The sequence below is a fragment of the Peromyscus leucopus genome, chromosome 8b, assembly GCF_004664715.2.
Source record: "Peromyscus leucopus breed LL Stock chromosome 8b, UCI_PerLeu_2.1, whole genome shotgun sequence".
NCBI lineage: Eukaryota > Metazoa > Chordata > Mammalia > Rodentia > Cricetidae > Peromyscus > Peromyscus leucopus.
Window position 1 is genome coordinate 105,654,437 of NC_051086.1, and position 19,442 is coordinate 105,673,878.

Below are 19,442 nucleotides of genomic sequence, written 5' to 3' on the forward strand. Positions count from 1 at the left end.
GTAAGTGGGAGACTCTAAAATACTTACTTCAGAAAAAGGAACCTAATGTAGACAAGAAGTGATTCTAGTATGTTGAATGAAGAGTTTTAAATGCACACAGCAGCAAAGGCACAGCAAGGAGGAGAACTTGGGTGCGGGTGAGGGAGTAGCTATGAGAGAGGGCCTGGAACTAGTCCAAACTACCCTGCTTTCCCTGAGCACCTCCCTCATTAGAGACAGACAGGGCGACAGAAGATGACACTTCCAAGGGTGCTACCGCTCAGGATCCCTCACAGGGACCCTCCTTATGCAGCCACTGTCTTCCATGGTGTTGTGCTAAGGAGATCCTCACTAGCAAACACAAGTGAAGTTGTAAAAAGCTGGGTGTGTCTACAACAGACACAACAAAAGGTGTGAGCAAGCAGGCATACGGTGTCTCGGTGTCTCGCCTAGTGGGGAGGACGGCGGCGCAGGGATAGGGTTGTCCCTTTGAAACTGAGCAGAAGTGAAAAAGCTTTACACATAGTTCACAGCCCATTACAGTCCTAATCAGGAAATAAACCCTTTAGAAACCCAGTTAGTCAGGGCTGTAGAGATGGCTCAAGCTGTTGAGAGCACTGGTTGCTCTTCCAAAGGACCTGGGTTCAATTCTCAGCACCCACATGGCAATTCACAACTGTCTGTAACTCCAGTTCCAGGGGTTCTGACCCTCATATAGATATACATGCAGGCAAAACTCCAAAGTACGTTAAATGAATAAATCCTAAAATAAGAAAGAAAGAAAGGAAGGAGGAAAGAAAGAGAGAGAAACACAGCTAGTCACAAGCTCCAACCAAGAATTAGAAGCCTAGCTAGTTAAACATCCTCAAAAATGAGGAAAAAAGTAGGGGAAGGAAGGAAATACAATCTTCACAAGTGTTACCCCACTCCTGACTATGAACCTGTAAAGTCAATCCTTAAGGCAAGGTAAGGGAGAGAACCAGTGTCTGTATACAGTGACAAGGACATGCATCCCCACACTGGGGTACGGCACATCCAGGCCTCAGTGAGTTCCACATGCATACCTGTGAGGTGGACATGCGAGAGGTATCTTGTCGGCCCGTGAGATCAGATGAGGAGACGTTGACTGGTGCCCCACGGTGCAGCCGCATGCTCACTTTCCGTTCTCGTTCCATGCCAGAGACGGGCCTAGGAGAGGTGTTGGCTAGAGGAGATGAAGAGAAACCACCATTACTGAGTACCCTTGGCTCTTGAACATCTCACTAGCTGAAGCTGGAGAGATAGCTCAGTGGTCAAGGTACTTGCTCTTACAGAGGACCCAGTTTGGTTTCCAGTACCCACATGGCAGCTTACAACCACCCACAACCCCAGTTCCAGATCTGATGCCTTCTTCTGACCTTCTTGGGCACTAGGTACACATGCAGTGCACAGACACAAATGCAGGCAGCCCCCCCCCCACACATAATAATCTAAATAAACTCTGATGAGCCTACTGGCACAGCAGAGGTTAATGGCCCTAGCCAAATACACAGCCTCTAGGTGGACCTTTTCACAGCAGAACCTGAACTTATTAACTAACTACACACACAACTCAAATGCTCAGCAACCCCAAGACCCCCGCTGGTAGTAGGAATGCATTCTAAGACCTCAACATTTAGCAATACACGTCAGACCTGAGCAGTCAAAGGTTTGAGAAAACCTCTGAGAAAAGAAAAAAAAAAATTTTTTTTTCTTTTTTTTGAGTCAGGGTTTCACTGTGTAACAGTCCTGGCTGTCCAGGAACTTGCTTTGTAGATCAGGCTGGCCTCGAACTCAGAGATCCGCCTGCCTCTGCCTCGCAAGTACTGGGATTAAAGGTGTGCTCCACCACACCCAGCACAGCAAAACTTTTTAAAAACTTATTTTACATGTGTGTGTATTTTGCCTACCCATGTCTGTGTACCATGTGCATGCAGTGCCCAAGGAGACCAGAAGATGGTGTTGGTTCCCCTGGAACTAGAATTACAGACAGTGTAAAAGTTGTCATGTGGGTGCTGGGAAATGAACCCAAGTCCCATAGAAGACCAGACAGTGCTCTTAACCACTGAGCCATCTCTATAGCTCCATGAGAGCAAAACTTTATATAGGACAACACTAGCAACAAATTTCAGAGAACTCAATCTTTAGACCAAGTTTTGTGAGAGGAACATTCTTTTCTTTTCTTTGAGACAAGATCTCACTATGCAGACTAAGCTGGCTTTAAATTCACAGAAATCCACCTTGCTTCTTCTTCCCAAGTTTTGGGTTAAAGATATGTGTCACCACTACATTTCTAAAGGTGATTATCATGGGCTGTGCCCCAGCTCTATTACTCTTCAGAATGTGGAATGACTGAAATGGGGACACAACTCTCAAGTGATTGGCCCAGAATCCTTGTGAAGCCACAAACTGGGGTGGTCAGCAAATCACCAAACATAAAACAAGAGGCCCCAGTCTGGTGGAACATGATAAGAGGTATGCTCACCCGTGTGTGAGGTAGGGGTAAGGGGCGTTGGGGGAGCCACTTCCTGGGTTCCCCGCAGACGGCCGGAAGCTGTAGAAGGGAGGCCACGGGTGGCTGGATTCCGGGAGTGTCTTAATCGCTCCTCTCGGTCCCGGCGTTCCCGCTCAGCATCATCTGCAGCTCGGCTGGCACCCTGAGGAGGGAAGATTAGGATAAAAGTCTCCCTCCGGCACCAGATCACAGTGCAGTGCTCCCCCGCATGAGGTGGGACAATGTGCAGCTGACAAGGTTCCTGGCATGCACCCCAAAGAAGCAGTTCTTGCCACTGCTTCGACTATAAAGGTTCCAATTTCAAATTACAAAATTTCTTGATTGTTTGAGACAGGGCCTTGCTTTGTACCCCAAGGCTGGCCTCAAGCTAATAACCAGCCTCCCTAGCACTGGATTAATTACAGACGTGCACAACCACGCTTGGCTCAAAGAATAAGTTTGTTTTTATTTCATTCTTGTTTGTCTGTTTACTCTATGCTGTCTCACTTTGTAGCCCTGGCTGGCTTGGAACTATGTATTCTAGACAGGCTTCACACTCAAGAGACCTGCCTGCCTTTTCCCTCTGAATGCTTAAAGGTGTCAGCTACCATGCCCAGCCCAAGAATGAATTTTCAATGAAAATTTTACAAAGCCTTGAATTGTAGCAGCAATATCTGAATGATTACAGGAGCAAATTCAGACTGAATACCAGGCACTTTACCCCAGAGGCTCTTCTGAGGCCTATGAGATGTACACTCGATTGGAGATGGGGTAAGGGGTGCTGGATGACCCTGAGCTGACTTCCTACCAGCTCAGACTACCATGCCATGCCACCACAGGCAGCTTAATCCACAAAGCTCTTAAAATTGGTAATGAAAATTATAACAGAATAAACTTCTAAGGTGGGCATGGGGGCAGCAGTACCCCCAGCACCTGGAAAGCCAAAGCATGAGGATAGCTTAAGCCTAGGAGTTCAAGACTAGCCCAGGCAACAACAAACTTCAAAAAATAAAACTCAAGGTTGGAGCAATGGTTCAGTGATTAAGAGCACTTGCTGCTCTTGAGGAGGACCTGGGTTTGGTTCCCAGAACCCACACTGAAGCTTACAGTAGCTTCTAACTCCAGTTTCAGGGGATCTGACTTCCTTTTCCGACCCTCAGAGCACCAGGCACACTATGTATATACAAATTCTTTCAGAAGCAGCTTTACTCCCTAAAAATTCAGGAAAAAGAGAAGAGGAGAGGGGAGGGGAGGGCAGTAAGAAGGGAGGACAGCAGGCAGGTCTTTCACCAACCCATCAGGAGCTGACTCCATGCAGACCTTCACTACAGCTTACTGGGCTTCTTATTATACACATCCACAAATGCCAGAGGTCTTTATTATTTATTTTGTGTGTTTTGTCTGCATGTAAGTAAATGAGCCATGTGCATGCAGTACCCACAGAGGCCAGAAGAGGGCATAAAGGGGAATTGGATCCCCTAGAACTGGAGTTACAGATGACCCTAAAAACTGAGCCCAGGTCTTCTGCAAAAGCAGCGAGAGCTCTTCACCTCTGTGCCATCTCTCCAGCCCCAAATGCTAGCGAGGTTTTTGGCTCACTCAGCATCTTCCCTCTCAGTACTCTGAACCCAGAGGCAAATTGGTCTCTAGGCCCAAGTTCCACCAGATGTGCTTAACTTTCAACAATTGCTACTGTGCCTTACCACTGTGCCTTACAATTCTACCATTGTACCTTGCACAGACAGCATACCTTTACATAAAAAACCCATCCCAGCCTTCTGAGGACCAGGATGCTGTCATCCAATGCTCTAGCAAAATATCACTTACAAATTTGAGCATGTTCCAGTCGAACACATAGTCGTAAGAGAAGCCCTGGCGATGGAACAAATTTCTGAAGAGCTGTCTCAGGTAGGAGTAGTCAGGTTTGTCATCAAAACGTAAGGAACGGCAGAAATTCAGGTATGTGGCAAATTCAGCTGAAAAAAAAACAAAACAAAACCAAGAAACTCAATGCTAAGTGGCCCAGACTGGTATCCATTCACCCAGTTCACCTCCCACAGCACCATATAACAAAGATATCAAAGATGAAATCTGAAAACTAGTCATATTACTTCAACATCTAGAACCTGGAGGAATATAGTTCAGTGGTAGAAAGCTCACACAGCTTGCATACCATGTGTGAGGCCCTGGGTTCCATATCTAGCACCCTCCACACTTCCCAGAAGGTCAACACTAGAGAGCAAAATTCAGTTATCCAGGGCATTTTTATCCCAGGAGCAATCTTACCAAATAGGAAAGTTCCCTGGGAAATGGCTCTGGGAGGTGGAATAGTGGTAAAGGGTAGTCAGTTTAAGGAGCAGTTAGGTCTCCCACTATTTTCCTCCTTCCCTATCCACGTAAATCACCTCTCAAGGCTCAGTCTTGCTTCATTCCAGTCTCACTGGAGCCTCACAGAACACCTTTTAAACAAAAGCGCTCAGGGATGGAAAAGAAAAACAAACCCAGGTCCAACTGCCACCTTCATATATGAAAAGTGTCTCTTTCACACAACTCTTCTAACAGAAGGAAGCAGGTCTGATAGCACAGCCAGAGGCTTTCCACACAAGTGTCTAGTTAATACGGGGGAGGGTGGACTCACAAGGATAGCCCTTGCATAGCACTTCAATGGGAGTGGACATCTTCTTCTCACTGATCCTCTCATACTTCTGCCTCTTGGTGGCAGCCTTCAGCCCCTGCCAGGGGAGAGAGCCCAGGTTGAAGTACATCAGCACGTACCCCAGAGACTCCAAGTCATCCCTTCGAGATTGTTCTGGAAAGAAAAGGGAACTATGTCAAGGAAGGCATGTATGTCTGTGTATGTATAAAAGCAACACCTGGCAAACAAGAAAATGGAAATAAAACTTCATAAAGACTCCAGCAGCTGTGCAAATCTGCTTGTCTGCTATAAAGGCAGGCTGACAGCCTCCATCACCAAACCGGCTCATAACCCCAGGCTAGTGCTAAATAAGTTGGACCTTCCCCTAAGCCTTATAAGGATGGACATATTAAAGATACACTAGGTCAAGTGTTGCACCCTATGTCAGGGCTCACCAATGCCAAGGTGCGTGTTGATGGAGGCATAGCGTGCCGTCCCTGTGAGGTTCTTGTTCTCTCGATAGGGGATATGCTGGTGAGTGCGGGCGTCCCGGTACTTCTTGGCCAGACCAAAGTCAATGATGTAGACCAGGTTGCCTTTCTTTCCCAGCCCCATGAGGAAGTTATCTGGCTTCACATCTCGGTGGATAAAATTCTTCGAATGAATGTATTCAATACGACTTATCTACAAACAGAAACAACGGTGAGACTGAATCCCATAGTGGGATTGCAAAAGTGCTGCAAAAGGAGGCTGCTTGGCAGTGAGGCTCACATTACACATTCTCTGCTTTCTGGAAAGCACAGAGATTTCAGTTAGGGTGGTCATCTCTCAAGGTATCATTAGCCCTCTATCCCCCCACAGGCCCAGACATTTCTTCTCCTTGGTTCCCATGGGAGTAGAAAAGAGAGCAGGCTAAAGTGGCAACTCACTACCAGACAATGGTCTGTTATCAGCTAAACTCTGCATGATCCATAAACAAGATTTTCATGGAAACCACTCAAGAATTGCTACCAGTCAAATGTGAGCTCCCTGAGAGAAATGGGAAGTCCATTCAATATGGACACACTCGAGAAGCTAAAAATTGGCCTCTAATCTTGAGGCCAACATTAAACAAATTCCCCTTTCTATGCAAAAATGGGTATAATAATGGAGAAATGGCAACCCAGTAACTTCTTTGAGACAGGGTTTTACTATGTAGCACCCTGCTGATCTGGAACTTGGCTGTGTAGACAAGGCTGGCCATGAACTCACCAAGATCTGCCTGTCTCTGCCTCCTGAGTACTGGGATTAAAAGGACATATGTAACCCAGTCATTTATTCTATCAAGCCAGCAAGCACATGCCAAGTACCTATACTACCTGTGCACTTCAGGAACAGGGGTGCTTACCATTTGGTCAGCAAGCAACAGGACAGTTTTGAGACTAAACTTCCTTGAACAGAAGTTGAAGAGGTCTTCTAGGCTCGGTCCTAGTAGCTCCATCACCATGACATTGTAGTCCCCCTCAGCCCCACACCATCTGATGGTAGGGATGCCCACTGAAAGAGAAACCAAACAGAGGACTTCAGCCCAGGCATCAGATCATCTCTACTCGACAGGACACAGATGTTTAGTGAATTGAGTTTGGGGGTATGGGTGTTCAAGGGGTTCAGATGATCCTGGCAATGTCTTGCCTCAAATATATCCACTCGTGATTAAGCCACATACAGTAACACGTGACACAGAGCAAACTCTGGCAAGAGTCAAGCAAGCAGTAACAGCAAATGAGATAATTTCATAACATCAGCATCCATGGAAAGAAAAAGCACATGAGGTAAGACAGGTCCAGAGAAGCCAGCTGGAAGCCATAGCTCCACCAGTGAGACTGGAACCTAATGTTGAGAAAACAGAAGAGAAAAACATCTACCATGGGTTGTAGAAGAGAGAAAAAAGTATTTCCTTTTTTTCCCTGATACTGATGAGGGAAAAGCAAATACAATGAAAATTTCTTAGAGATTCATACGGACTTTAAACACACCAACCAGTAGAACAGAGTATGGAGAACAGGACAAACCCAACATAAAGAAACCAGCTGGGTGAGGAGATGTGCTTGTGAGATGGAGCTGTAAAATCCAGAGTTCTGCACCTTCGACTATGTAATGAGACCCTGTTTAAAAGAAAACAACAACTGTAAACCAAACAACCCAGAACTCCCAATGAGGGAAGGAGCTCAAGGATGCTTTCAAGATGCCAGATCTGAAAACAAAAGCCAACCTAGAAAAATATTTCATCTAAAAACATGGATGACTGACAACAGTCACACAAAGATGCTCAGGAAAAAGTGAAGAGCACTTGCTCATGAAGACTGCCAGGAACAAGAATGCACACAGAAGCTTTGTTCAGGTCAAAGAGCAAGCATTGCAGAGAGACAAGCTTTACAAGATGCCCCGTATTCTCCTCTGCCTACCAGAGCATGTGGTCTAGTGAGCTCCATACACTGTCACTGGCTCTTATCATACATGCTCCACTTTTGGCTCTGTCATGAGCCCAGGGCCTCTCTTTCCTTCCATGTGAAGCATTTAGTGGAGCTTCATTATGAGTTTAGATGTTTGCAGGGAGATCCTACCATTTAGGAAAAAAAAAAAAAAGCTTCATTATCTCAAAGTATTTTTTACATCTTATTTGAGAACCCATACAACAAATATCTAAATGTTAAAGTAATAGAGACTGGGGACCTAACAGGATACCTAGTATATTCCTAACAGGAGCTTCTATATCCCAGCCACCTTCTGTCACCCGTGCTTGCCATTCAGACCTCCCTCATGTGTGCTATGTAACATTTCTTTTTTTTAAAATTTTATTTTATTCATATTTTATGTATGTCCTGCATGTATACCTGTATGCTAGAAGAGGGCATCAGATCCTATTATAGATAGATGGTTGTGAGCCACCATGTGGTTGCTGTGAATTGAACTCAGGACCTCTGGAAGAGCAGTCAGTGCTCTTAATCTCTGAGCCACCTCTCCAGCCCTGTTACATTTCTTATAACCAGTATTCCACAATCTCTACCTACCTACCTGTCATTTGGATGGTGTGGTGGTTTGAATGAAAACGGCCTCCATAAGCCCATAGGGAATGGCGCTATTAGGAGGTGTGGCCCTGTTGGAGGAAATCTGTCACTGGGGGCAGGTTTTGAGGTCTCAGATGATCCCAGGCCCAGTGTCTCACCCTCTTCCTGCTGTCTGCCAATCCCAGATATAGAACTCTTGGCACCGGATGTAGTACCTCTCTAGAACCATGTCCACCTGTATGCCGCCATGCTCCCCACCATGATGACAATGGACTAAACCTCTGAACTCTAAGCCAGCCCCAATGAAATGCTTTCCTTTATAAGAGTTGCCATGGCCATGTTGTCTCTTCACAGCAACATAAACCCTAAGACAGATGGTTTAGGTTTGCTTTTCCTATTATAAATGGCACTGTGAAGTATGTTCTTATATATGTCCACTGTAACACACGGAATTCCTTTTTATCTCTGAACATATACCTACAAGCACATTTGCTGTGGTGTTAAAGTACAAATTATCCAACTGTACAAGACATATGAGATGATAACAGCAATGAGCAAGGCCCTGTTGCTGGACATGCTGCTACTTGTCCATTCCCTACTTGTACCTAGTGTATAAAATGAATCTCTCTGACCACTGTGTCTTTTATGAACACAACCACCATGTCTGTTTCTCTTTTCTGAAATGCTCAAGCATATTTTGTGACAAAAAAAAAAAAAAAGGTTTAATGGTTTTATGTGAGGCAAGTATCTTCTTGTGGTGAGTAATGCTTTCAGGGTTTTTTTTTTTTTTTTTTTTTTTTTTTTTTTTTTTTTTTTTTTTTTTGATAGGGTCTCACTGTGGTCCCAGTCTGGGCTTGAGTTCCAGACTTTTCTGCTACCTCAAGTGCTAGGATTACAGGGACATGTCATCATGTCTGCCCAGCTTGCTCTCAGTATTTTTCTCTATGAAACTATTCCTGACCCTTGAGTCATAAAGAGATCCCATTATTACCTCGTAAAAGTGTCAAAGTGCAATGCTACATATTGAGACCTTGTCTTAATAATAATAAATGTTGAAGTGCAGAAATCATTTTTGCTTCTAGAGTGATGAAGTTAAGAGACCCAACTGACCCCTGTACTGAAATAACTCAAGAGAGGTAAGATAAAACATGAACCTCAGGAAGATGATGCTGATGTTTGAAAGACAACCACCACATGCTCAAGTGTCACCATAAAAGACAGAATCAAGCTGGGCGGCAGTGATCCATGCTTTTAATCTCAGCACTTGGGAGGCAGAGGCAGGTAGATCTCTGCGAGTTTGAGGCCAGCCTGGTCTACAGAGCAGAGTTCCAGGACAGCCAAGGCTACACAGAGAAACCTTGTCCTCAAAACAAAACAAAACAGACCAATGTAAATTGACTTCAGTCTAGAAACAACAGGAGGAAGAATGGGCAAGACAGAAATACTGAACACAAAGGGGATAAGATTCTCAATGTCTGGCATCCAAAGGTTATGAGACATAGTAAGGCATGTGAGCCCACAAATTAGAACTGGTAGAGATGAGCATTAAAAGTTAAAGTATGCCAAGGGACTGTAATTCCAGCTATTTAGGAAACTTAGGCAAGAAGATCACAATAACAAGTTCAAGGCTTGTCAGGGCTACAGAGTGAGTTCCTGGCCAGCCTGGGTAACTTATTGAAACCCTGTGTCAAAATAAAAACAAACAAAAAAGTGATGGGGGTGTAGCACAGTAGTGGAATGCCTGCTTGGCATGTGAGGGACTCGAGATCAAAACCCAGTATTGCAGAAGGGAAAAAAAAGTTGTAATTAAATATAAATAAATTCCAGGTCAAGAAAGTTAAAGGAGGCCAGGCAGTGGTGGCACACGCCTTTAATCCCAGCACTTGGGAGGCAAAGGCAAGCGGATCTCTGTAAGTTCGAGGCCAGCCTGGTCTACAGAGTGAGATTCAGGACAGGCACCAAAACTACACAGAGAAACCCTGTCTCGGAAAAAAAAAAAACCCAAAGAAAGTTAAAGTAAAGAAAAACTCTCTCTCATACCAAAGGTTGAAAACTGTAACGTCTAAGATTGAAAAAACACCAAGCAGATTAAACATTGCAAAGACCAATAAACTCAAGACAGCAATAGAAAATATGGAAGCAGAGCAAAAGTAAACAGGAGCCTTAGTGTACTGTGCTGCAGGCTCAGCTCAAGCCATCAGTGGAAATGGGAAAATGAAGCAGGCAGATAGCTGAAATCCAGATTCAGTTCAGGTGCAAGAATCATGAAGATAATTACATTAGTGCACAACAAACTGCCCACACAAATGGTGTTCTATCCCCAGTAGTCCTGCATAAAAGCTCCTTCCTGAAGAACTCAAGAGTACCAAGTGAGATCCATAGCTACACAAAGCAACCACAATTACTTGGGAGTAAAGCCCTTCTTAGCTGTAATTTTCTTTCTTTTTCTTTTTTCTTTTTTTTTTGGTTTTTCGAGACAGGGTTTCTCTGTGTAGCTTTGTGCCTTTCCTGGAACTCACTTGGTAGCCCAGGCTGGCCTCGAACTCACAGAGATCCACCTGGCTCTGCCTCCCGAGTGCTGGGATTAAAGGCGTGCGCCACCACCGCCCAGCTAGCTGTAATTTTCTTTGTAGAGAAACATGGCTATATTCATAGCAGTAGACTCAACTGTTGTGGAATATTTCTTTACACAGTGTGAGGACGTGTCATTGTGATAAATGTCCAGTAGCTAGGCAGGGGAGAATAATAGGTAGGACTTCTGGGCAGAGAGGGGAACTTAGGATGAATCTAGGGGTGATAGGAGAGGCCAGTGAGACACTGAAGAAGTTGGACATAAGGCACAGAGGGGAGATAACCGAGCTAACATGGCAGAATGTAAATTAATAGAAACAGGTTAATTTAAGTTATAAGAACTAGTGAGGCAATCCTAAGCTAAGAAAAAGCTTTCATAATTAGTAAGTCTCCATGCCATTATTTGGGGTTGGTAGCTGAAAAAAAAAAAAAAATCTGACTACATATGGCATCCAACATCAGGCACCAGATAAAGCAATTACTTATATGTTGTCCCATTATTAAATAAAACTCGGGAGTCAGATACTGGGGTAAAAACCTGGTCGATCCAAAGAGCAATGGACGAATGAGCAAATGACCTGCTCTCTCCACACTTCCACATTGGAGTCCTCAAAACCCCTCCAATCTTTTTCTTGTACCTCTCTATTTGACTACCTTGGCCCTCCAACATTATCTTGGCTAATTCCGGTCAGCCAATCATTGACCCCGCGCCCCATGGTTCAAGGTTTAACTTTATTGGAAATCTTGGAATGTCAGTGCAAACAAATATCCCAAAACACTCAACAGTTTTCATTCCCTCTCCAATTAACCCATTCCTGTCATCATTTGTTTTGAAGTCCTGTTTCAGAGTTGGCCAGGAGGTATGCCTTTTTGTGTCCTCCCACATCCTCCCAGCGTGGTTCTGTCACTAAGGGAGGAAGGGTACTTTCTTTTGTTCCACATGTTCCAAGTTCTTGCCCTAGTCCTGGAACCAGCCACAGCAAATAGTATAGGCCCTCCTCAATGGGAAGAACACTTGAAAAAGCTTGGGACCAGGCCCTGCCTGTGTCCAGAACAGCTTTAATCACCACAGCTCTAGGGCAAGCAGTGACATTTTCAGGCAACTGCTCCTCTTCTTCATGAATACTGTTGTTAATCTTGGCCCTTTCACTTTCCTCTCTGAATTCTAGTCATCCTGTTCTCTAAGAGCCTTTGGACTAGATCTAAACAGGTTCAAATGAGATAAGATCCCAGCACTGAGAAGGGGAAGTTGACAAACATTCCCATCCATCCTTACCAAGAAGCTCTTCCCTGGGACACCTGCTGGGAAAGGCAAAACCAGTTTTCTCCAAAGTAGTGTTACTACTACTGGGTGTATCAACCACACTCTCCAAGGGCAGCCATGTGCCCAGAATAACTGGCCAACACAAAACACACTCCACACTTTTTTCCCCCTGTGTTTCTGTTTTGTTAACTGTTTAAGTTTTTGTTCTTTGAAAGACAAAAAAAGAACATGAAATTGGGTTGGGAGGTGAGAAAGATCTGGGAGGAGATGGGGAAAGGAAAACAATATGATCAACATATATTGTATGAAAAAAAATTGAAAAAAGCTGCCGATGGTATGGAGGAAGCTGGAGATATGGCTCAGCAGGTAAGAGCACTTGGTTGCTTCTGAAGATCGAGGTTTGATTCCCAACACCCATAGAGTGGTTCACAACCATGCATAACTCCAGTTCTAGGGGATCCAACACCCTCTTCTGACTTCTGCAAGCACCACCAACACATGTGATACACATACACACACACATACATACAGGCAAACACCCATACATACAGATTAAGGGGGGAAAAAAAGATGGGAATGGTGGTACACAGTTTTAATCCCAGTTGTCAGAAGACAGGCAGTGGATCTCTGAGTTCAAGTACAGTCAGAGTTACATAGACAGACCCTGTCTCAAAAATGGAAAGAGAGAGAGAGAAAAGAAAAGGAGAGTTGTTATGTTCTGAGTGGAATTTCATTTAACATTAAAAACATTATGAGAGAACTAACATCAAGCTTTCCTTTATGTTCTCTAATAGTCTTTTAACTTTCCGCAGAGCATCAACCTATCTCAAAATTTATTCCTAAATACCCCCATGTACTACTTCCTAGTTTGCTACTATAAATGGTATTTTTAAAAATTACATTGTGGGGGCTGGAGAGATGGCTCAGTGGTTAAGAGCATTGGCTGTTTTTCCAGAGTTCCTGAGTTCAATTCCCAGCACCCACATGGTGGCTCACAACCATCTACAGTGGGATCTGATACCCTCTTCTGGCATAATGTCATACATGCAAAGAGAGCACTTATATACATTAAATAAATAAATCTTAAAAATAAAAGTTAAAAAATTACATTATTGACAATATTTAAGGTGTACACTACCATAAATGGTATTTTTAAATTACATTTTATAACCATTGTTGGTGAAGTAAACTGATCATATTTTACACGTTTAATCTGTATGTGTGCATATGTTTTTGTTTTGTTTTGAACCACATTGTGTATATGAAGGTCAGAAGACATCTTTTTTGGGAATTTGTTTGAGGTACAGCCTCTCTGTCTCTGGTGTTGGTCTGTGCACTCTAGGGCATCTATTTGGCTTGTGAGCTTCTGGGTGATTCTCCTGTTTCCACTTTCCATATAGGAGTGCTGGGACTGCAGAGACATACTACCACATCCTGCTTGCACTTTAGGCTACTGAGCTATCTCTCTAGCCCAACTGATGCTATTTTGATCTTAAGCTAACAAAACCCCTAATTTCTTCTATGTTTATTCTAGGGACTTCTACCACATGCAAACAAGTTCTAGGAATATACTGTCAAAAGGCTACAAAAGATGCAGGTAGCATGACTGCATTACATTAACAGCAAATTGCTATTTAGGAGGGATGCATGCCATGGTGTCTTGATGTACTTAACAGCTGGGGGGATATGTGATAGGTGGCACACTTTCCTTTTCTTCCTTTCTTCCTTCCTTCCTTCCTCTTTCTCTTTCTTTCTTTCTTTCTTTCTTTCTCTTCTTTCTTTCTTTCTTTCTTTCTTTTATTTATTATATATACACAGTGTAATGTCTGCATGTATCCTTGCAGGACAGAAGAGGACACCAGATCTCATTACAGATGGTTGTGAGCCACCACGTGGTTGCTGGGAATTGAACTCAGGACCTCTGGAAGAAGCCAGTGAGTGCTCAATTGCTGAGCCATCTCTCCAGCCCAGCACTTTCCTTTTCAATAGGGAATAATAGTGTTATTTGTTAATCCATGGCATTTGGAGACTGGATAAAATACAGTCACTGCAAAGGATTCCTAAGCTCACAGATCCCTGGCTGGAAAAGATCGAGAATGTCTTTTGTGGTGCATTTTACCTTCAGCAAACTGCCACAAACTAGTGGTGAAGTGTAGGAAGCAAGTGACTATAAAACCAATTAGGAGAAGGTTCCTGATAAAGCATGATGAAGAACCTTCCAGTTACAGGCTCATGGCTACTCTGAAGCCAGTCATTCATGCTAGCAAAATCCAGAACCCAAAGTAGATCCATGCCTGGAAAGTGCTGCTACTACTGCTTTGTTTTTTTGTTTTGTTTTGTTGTCCAGTAACAAATGAAACCAGCCATTTAAAGAAAAAAACCTAAGTGCTGTCTGTGCCATGACTTGGGGATGAGCTACCCCAACTCTGCTGACAGTTATGAACACGGATGCTTTAACCTTACGGGGGTCTAAGATGCCAAAATAAGTAACTGGGGCCAGACACTAGAAAACATAGGCATTGACAAGTGCTTTCCATTGTGATTTGGAAAGTATTTCAATGTAAATGTGGGCACTTAGAATTAATTCATATAGAAAAATTCATTACATTTTTAGCAATTCAGTTTTAAAATTATTAAACCTGTCAAATATTTCTAAGTAATGTTATTTAGATTTTGAAAACCAAATTTCTTATGGAGGACAAGAAAGAAAAACAGCAGGGCTGACGCTGTAGATCAGTTGTCCAGTGCTTATCTAGCACAGGCACAGTCCTGGCTTCACTCCCAAACAACCCCAACACACCCCAATCACGGCAAACAGAATGTGTAAGCAAGGCCAGTGGAATATGCTGGAGAGACTAGGCAAACACGTGGCTTCACAGTGGGACTTTGGGAACTTTCTCAAGGCAGTGAGGGATCACAGGCATCTTTTACTCCAACATCGAATTCACCTACATGCTGCAAGGTCTCTAGTGATGTTCAATGGTTCAAGACTAATAATGTACCAGGCATGGTGGTCTAGAACATTAACTCTAACACTCAAGGAGCAGAGCAGAAAGACTGAATTTGAGACCTTGACAAAAAGCCAAAGACAGAAGATAAACACTGCCAAGTTTATCTGAGCACGTGGAAGGCAGAGGAAGGAAAATCACCAGTCTGGTCTACGAAATGAGTTCCAGTCCAGCCAGGGCAACATACAGTCTTAGTTTGTTTTTTTAATGCTGTGAAGAGACACCATGACCACGGCAACTCTTAGAAGGAAAACATTTAATTGGGGCAGCTACCTTATAGTTCAGAGGTTCAGTCTATTATCATCATGGTGGGAAGCATGGTGGCATGCAGGCAGATGTGGTGCTGGAGCTGAGAGTCCTACATCATGCAGGCAACAGGTACTTGACTGACTGTCACACTGAGGGAAGCTTGAGCAAAAGAGACCTCAAAGTCCGCCCCCGTAGTGACATGCTTCATCTAACAAGGCCACACCTCCTAATAGTACCAATCCCTTTGGGGGCCATTTTCTTTAAAAAAAAAAAAAAAAAAAAAAAAAAAAAAAAAAAAAAAAAAAAAAAAAAAAAAGGCCAAAAGAGAAAAATTGCAGTATTTTCCTACCCAGATCCTATCACAAAGAGCCATTCTCCCACCCCACAAAATGCCCTGTTAACATTTACCAAAAGCATCTGTAAACTCTTCAATGTTTTCTGCTGAGGAGTTACTGAAGGAAGGTGTGGTCTCAATGTACTTTGGGATATATCAGAAATGGAATAAACAGTTAATAAAGCTGCTAGGTCTTATCTGGCAGCACCAGGTGTTGACAAAAACTCACCAACTATTCAAGACTTTTACTGACACTGAATTCTAGTTTATTCCTAGTATTTCACCTTTAAAATATTGTACTGACTAGATTTTGGACTGGTGGAAGTGCTTGGGGCACATCGTTTCAGAATATTTGTTTACACTGTGTGAAGATGTGTCATTGTGATTGGTTTCATGAAGAGCTGAATGGCCAATAGTTAAGCAGGAGAGAGAGGATTTCTGGGGAAAGACAGGAAGAGCAGGAGGAATCTAGGTGCCTGCAGATTAGGCCAGAGACACACCAAAGAGACTCTGAAGAAGTCAGACATATGATTCAGAGCAGAGGTAACCGAGTCACGTGGTAGGACATAGATGAATAGAAACAGGTTAATTTGAGTTATAAAAGCTGGTGGGACCAGCATAAGCTAATGGCCAAGCTTTTATAATTGATATGAAGTTTCTGTGTAGTTATCTGTGGGCTGGTAGTCCAAGAAAAGCAGATGAGAAAGCTTGCAAGAGCAAGAGCACATCCTCAGGCTGAGTGCTCAGGTTCCAGTCTGTATCCTATGGAAAGCTGCTTCCCACTCAGCACAGCAGCTTCACCAGACACTGTGACACTACTAGCACCTACAAGTCTTCCAGATAAACCTCATGCTGCAGTCAGTCACTTAATTCCATGCTTTCTTTTTGGCACAGCCAGAGCCAATGTAAACAAGATCAGGACAATGAAAGAGGTGCTTGTTCCTTTCAGAAGGTAGCACAGCAATCCATATTTACCCACATACAGAGAACATGACATGACATGCTCTCTGGCAAAACCTTGTGGTTTCTGAGCAAAGTGTAACCCCCATCTTGCATCTGTCAACTCCAAAACATTCTTTCCCTGGGCATATCATGTTTCCTAAAACAGAGATCTGCAGGGCATCAAGTAAGTAGGCAACAAGAGTAAACCTGACCAAAGCCTGAGGAACAGCATTCAAACACCAAGAAAGGATAATACCCATTTCTGAATCTTGTCTGAGTTCTAACAGTCTGGAGAAGGGATGTGGGCAAATGACTGAGGACCCAACACAGGAAGTAATGCTATCTACCAGCAGGTACCTGGCACCATCCAGGACATCCAATGATCATAACCAGGGAGAGCAACTGACACCTAGGATGCTCCACAGCAAATGGCAGTGATGTTGAAGCTGGAGACCTGTTTGTAGTACACTATACTCCTTTCTGATCACTATCAGGCTGCCTCTCCCCGCCTTAGGCACTCTAGGTTAGCAGTCTCAGAACTACAATCCTTTGAGCTCCTAGAAAAGACCAAACCTATGTCACACTGTTCTACTCTCCTTGTTACAAAAGCTATGTAGCCAGTCCCTAACACACCAAGAAGGCTGTCGTACGGAGGATGATGCCAAAGGGCAGGTGTATAGGATTGGGCCTCTGCTGACCTCCCTCTGAGACAATAAGATAAAAATAAAACCAGTAAAATTGAATAGGATGAAACAAACTAACAGAAGAAAGAGAGTCAAAGAAAGAACACACGAAACATACAGATGCAGAGACACACATAGAAACCATTAACACATATGCAAAAGATCTGAAAGGAAAAGCAAAAGAGAAAAATAATGCGCAAAGCATGAGACAGTTTCCCTTTTCCTGCTGACAGAGGGTGGCTGTCACAAGGGGTGGTAGTGTGCATGCGCACGCACACTCTCTCTCTTTCCTGTTCCAACTACCATGGCACTATGGAGGCTTCTGCTAAAAAGGACCACGAAGTATGGCCACTTTTCAGGTATAAAGCCTGCCAAAAGCAGGCTCCTATCAGAGGACATGGGGCTATGCCTTCAGAAGAACCCTGATCCTAACCCTGCTGGTGAGTTCTTCTGAAGGTTCAGCCCCATCATCTAGGATAGGAGACTTCACGGTCTTGAAAGCCTCAAATAAGAGCACCTGCTCTATTGGTCATACTATTTATTTACAAGTTCCCAGAATTCTAGAAGTGAGACTGGCCCACCACTGGCTCCAGTACTCCAAGGTCTTGGGGTGATGTTTTACTTAGCTGGCAGAGTCAGAGAGTCACGCTCAAAATTCCTATCCAAGAGGAAACGAGCTTCAGAGAGTTTGATGGGACTACCCTCTAGTTCTAAGGAAAGCATGTGGCCCAGAAGAGGCCAACTAGCAGGAAGCACTGTGATGTGACAGGCAGCACTACTGGTATGTTTATTTTGAACCTTTCACAAAACCCACATTTCAGACATTATCATCTAATGGGAAGCTAAGAAAGGTAGTTTTTTAAGCAAAATAAGTAAGCCAGGCTGTGGGCAGACATTTAACCCCAATGAACCTTACCTCCTCCCTGCATCATTTTGTAGATCTTGCTCTCAATGTGGAGCTGAGGATGTTTGGTTTTGACACATTCAAGCTTGATGGCAACTTCTTCTCCTGCAGCAATGTCCGTACCTTGGCAAAGAAAGAAAATTATATACATCATTTCATGTCTACCACATAACCCAACGCTTGCTGCAGAAAGAACAAGTGCTGGGGATGGAATCCAGAAGCCTTGCACATGGCTAGGCCAAAACCCTGCCTGTGAACCACACCCTAGGTCTTACTGCACTGAGTTTCCTGAGATGGACCAAATGACAGATGCTCTTTACTTGCGATTAAGAGATTGTACTGCTGGCTGACCAACACAGAAAGCTATCTTTACTCAAAAAAAAATACATAGGAAAATCTATTTGGTATCCCACCTTCCATTTCTACCCTATACCCACTACACTTACAAGTCAGTCACCAGAGTTGCTGGCACCAATCTTTCGACTCACCCGGCGCACCAAAGCAGAGTAATAGGATGCTTCTGTGCTGCTTTGAAAGGCCTTTTGGAATGTGCTTGAGTCTCTCAAAGAGAGCAGAGATGGGTTTTACTCTATTCTCTGTCCTTCAAGCTTCAGGCCAGACAGGCTTGACATCTACCCACACATCTTAACAGTTTCTCATCAGTTCTCAAGTAGTCTCAATCCCCTCATGACTCCAGGAGTCATCTCTAACCAAACTATCACAGGCTTGGCAAAGATCCTCAACTAAACCAAGCGATATGCCTCCCTTCCCCCAGCTTTGTTTGTAGATCAGGCTGGCCTTGAACTCAAGAGATCTGCCTATCTCTGTCTTTCAAACAAATGCTGGGATTAAAGGCATGTGCCATTCTTAGGGACAAGAGACCAGAATGGACTCTCTTCTTAAACCCTGGTTAGTTCCGCCTTTGCAATACAAACATGGCACACAATTTTTGCTATAGTTTGTGACAAACGCTATGGTGACTAGAGCCTAGGAGTTTGGAGAAAGAAGATGGTTTTATTTTTAGGTGTGTCCCTCTCATGTTTCCTTCAGGTTTCCACCTAAGTGTTCCTCAGTCTACCTGGCCCAAGCTGCTTGGGATTTTCCTCTGCCTCCACATGGTACATCCAGGAGCTCTGGATGAAAACAGCCTACTGTACCACATTGGCCTTTCTGCCTGACAGGTTGCTTCTAAGTAGAAAGCACTTCCAGGAAAAGGTAACATGGCCTTCCCCAGAGCCTGATACAACCACACATGACCCGGGTCTACCCTGGGTAGATAAGTTGTGGACTGAGCAGCCTGGCTACTTCTTGGTG

The 19,442-nt window shown here is 43.9% G+C and overlaps 1 protein-coding gene across 5 annotated transcripts in view; it reads right to left on the reverse strand.

Annotated features, from left to right (window-relative positions):
* The window catches only part of Csnk1d (casein kinase 1 delta), a 37,035-nt gene that overhangs the window by 9,542 nt on the left and 8,051 nt on the right, over positions 1 to 19,442 (reverse strand). For 4 of the 5 annotated variants that reach the window (XM_037201236.1, XM_037201237.1, XM_028884945.2 and 1 more), the window contains exons 2-8: positions 18,141 to 18,251; positions 6,514 to 6,662; positions 5,582 to 5,810; positions 5,130 to 5,300; positions 4,319 to 4,467; positions 2,483 to 2,654; positions 1,044 to 1,183 (exon numbers count right to left, since the gene is read on the reverse strand). In XM_037201236.1, the coding sequence (XP_037057131.1) occupies positions 1,044 to 1,183; positions 2,483 to 2,654; positions 4,319 to 4,467; positions 5,130 to 5,300; positions 5,582 to 5,810; positions 6,514 to 6,662; positions 18,141 to 18,251 (1,121 nt within the window). Of the gene's footprint in view, positions 1 to 1,043; positions 1,184 to 2,482; positions 2,655 to 4,318; positions 4,468 to 5,129; positions 5,301 to 5,581; positions 5,811 to 6,513; positions 6,663 to 7,570; positions 7,731 to 18,140; positions 18,252 to 19,442 lie in introns of those variants that run through there. The other variant, XM_037201238.1, reaches the window with a different exon arrangement.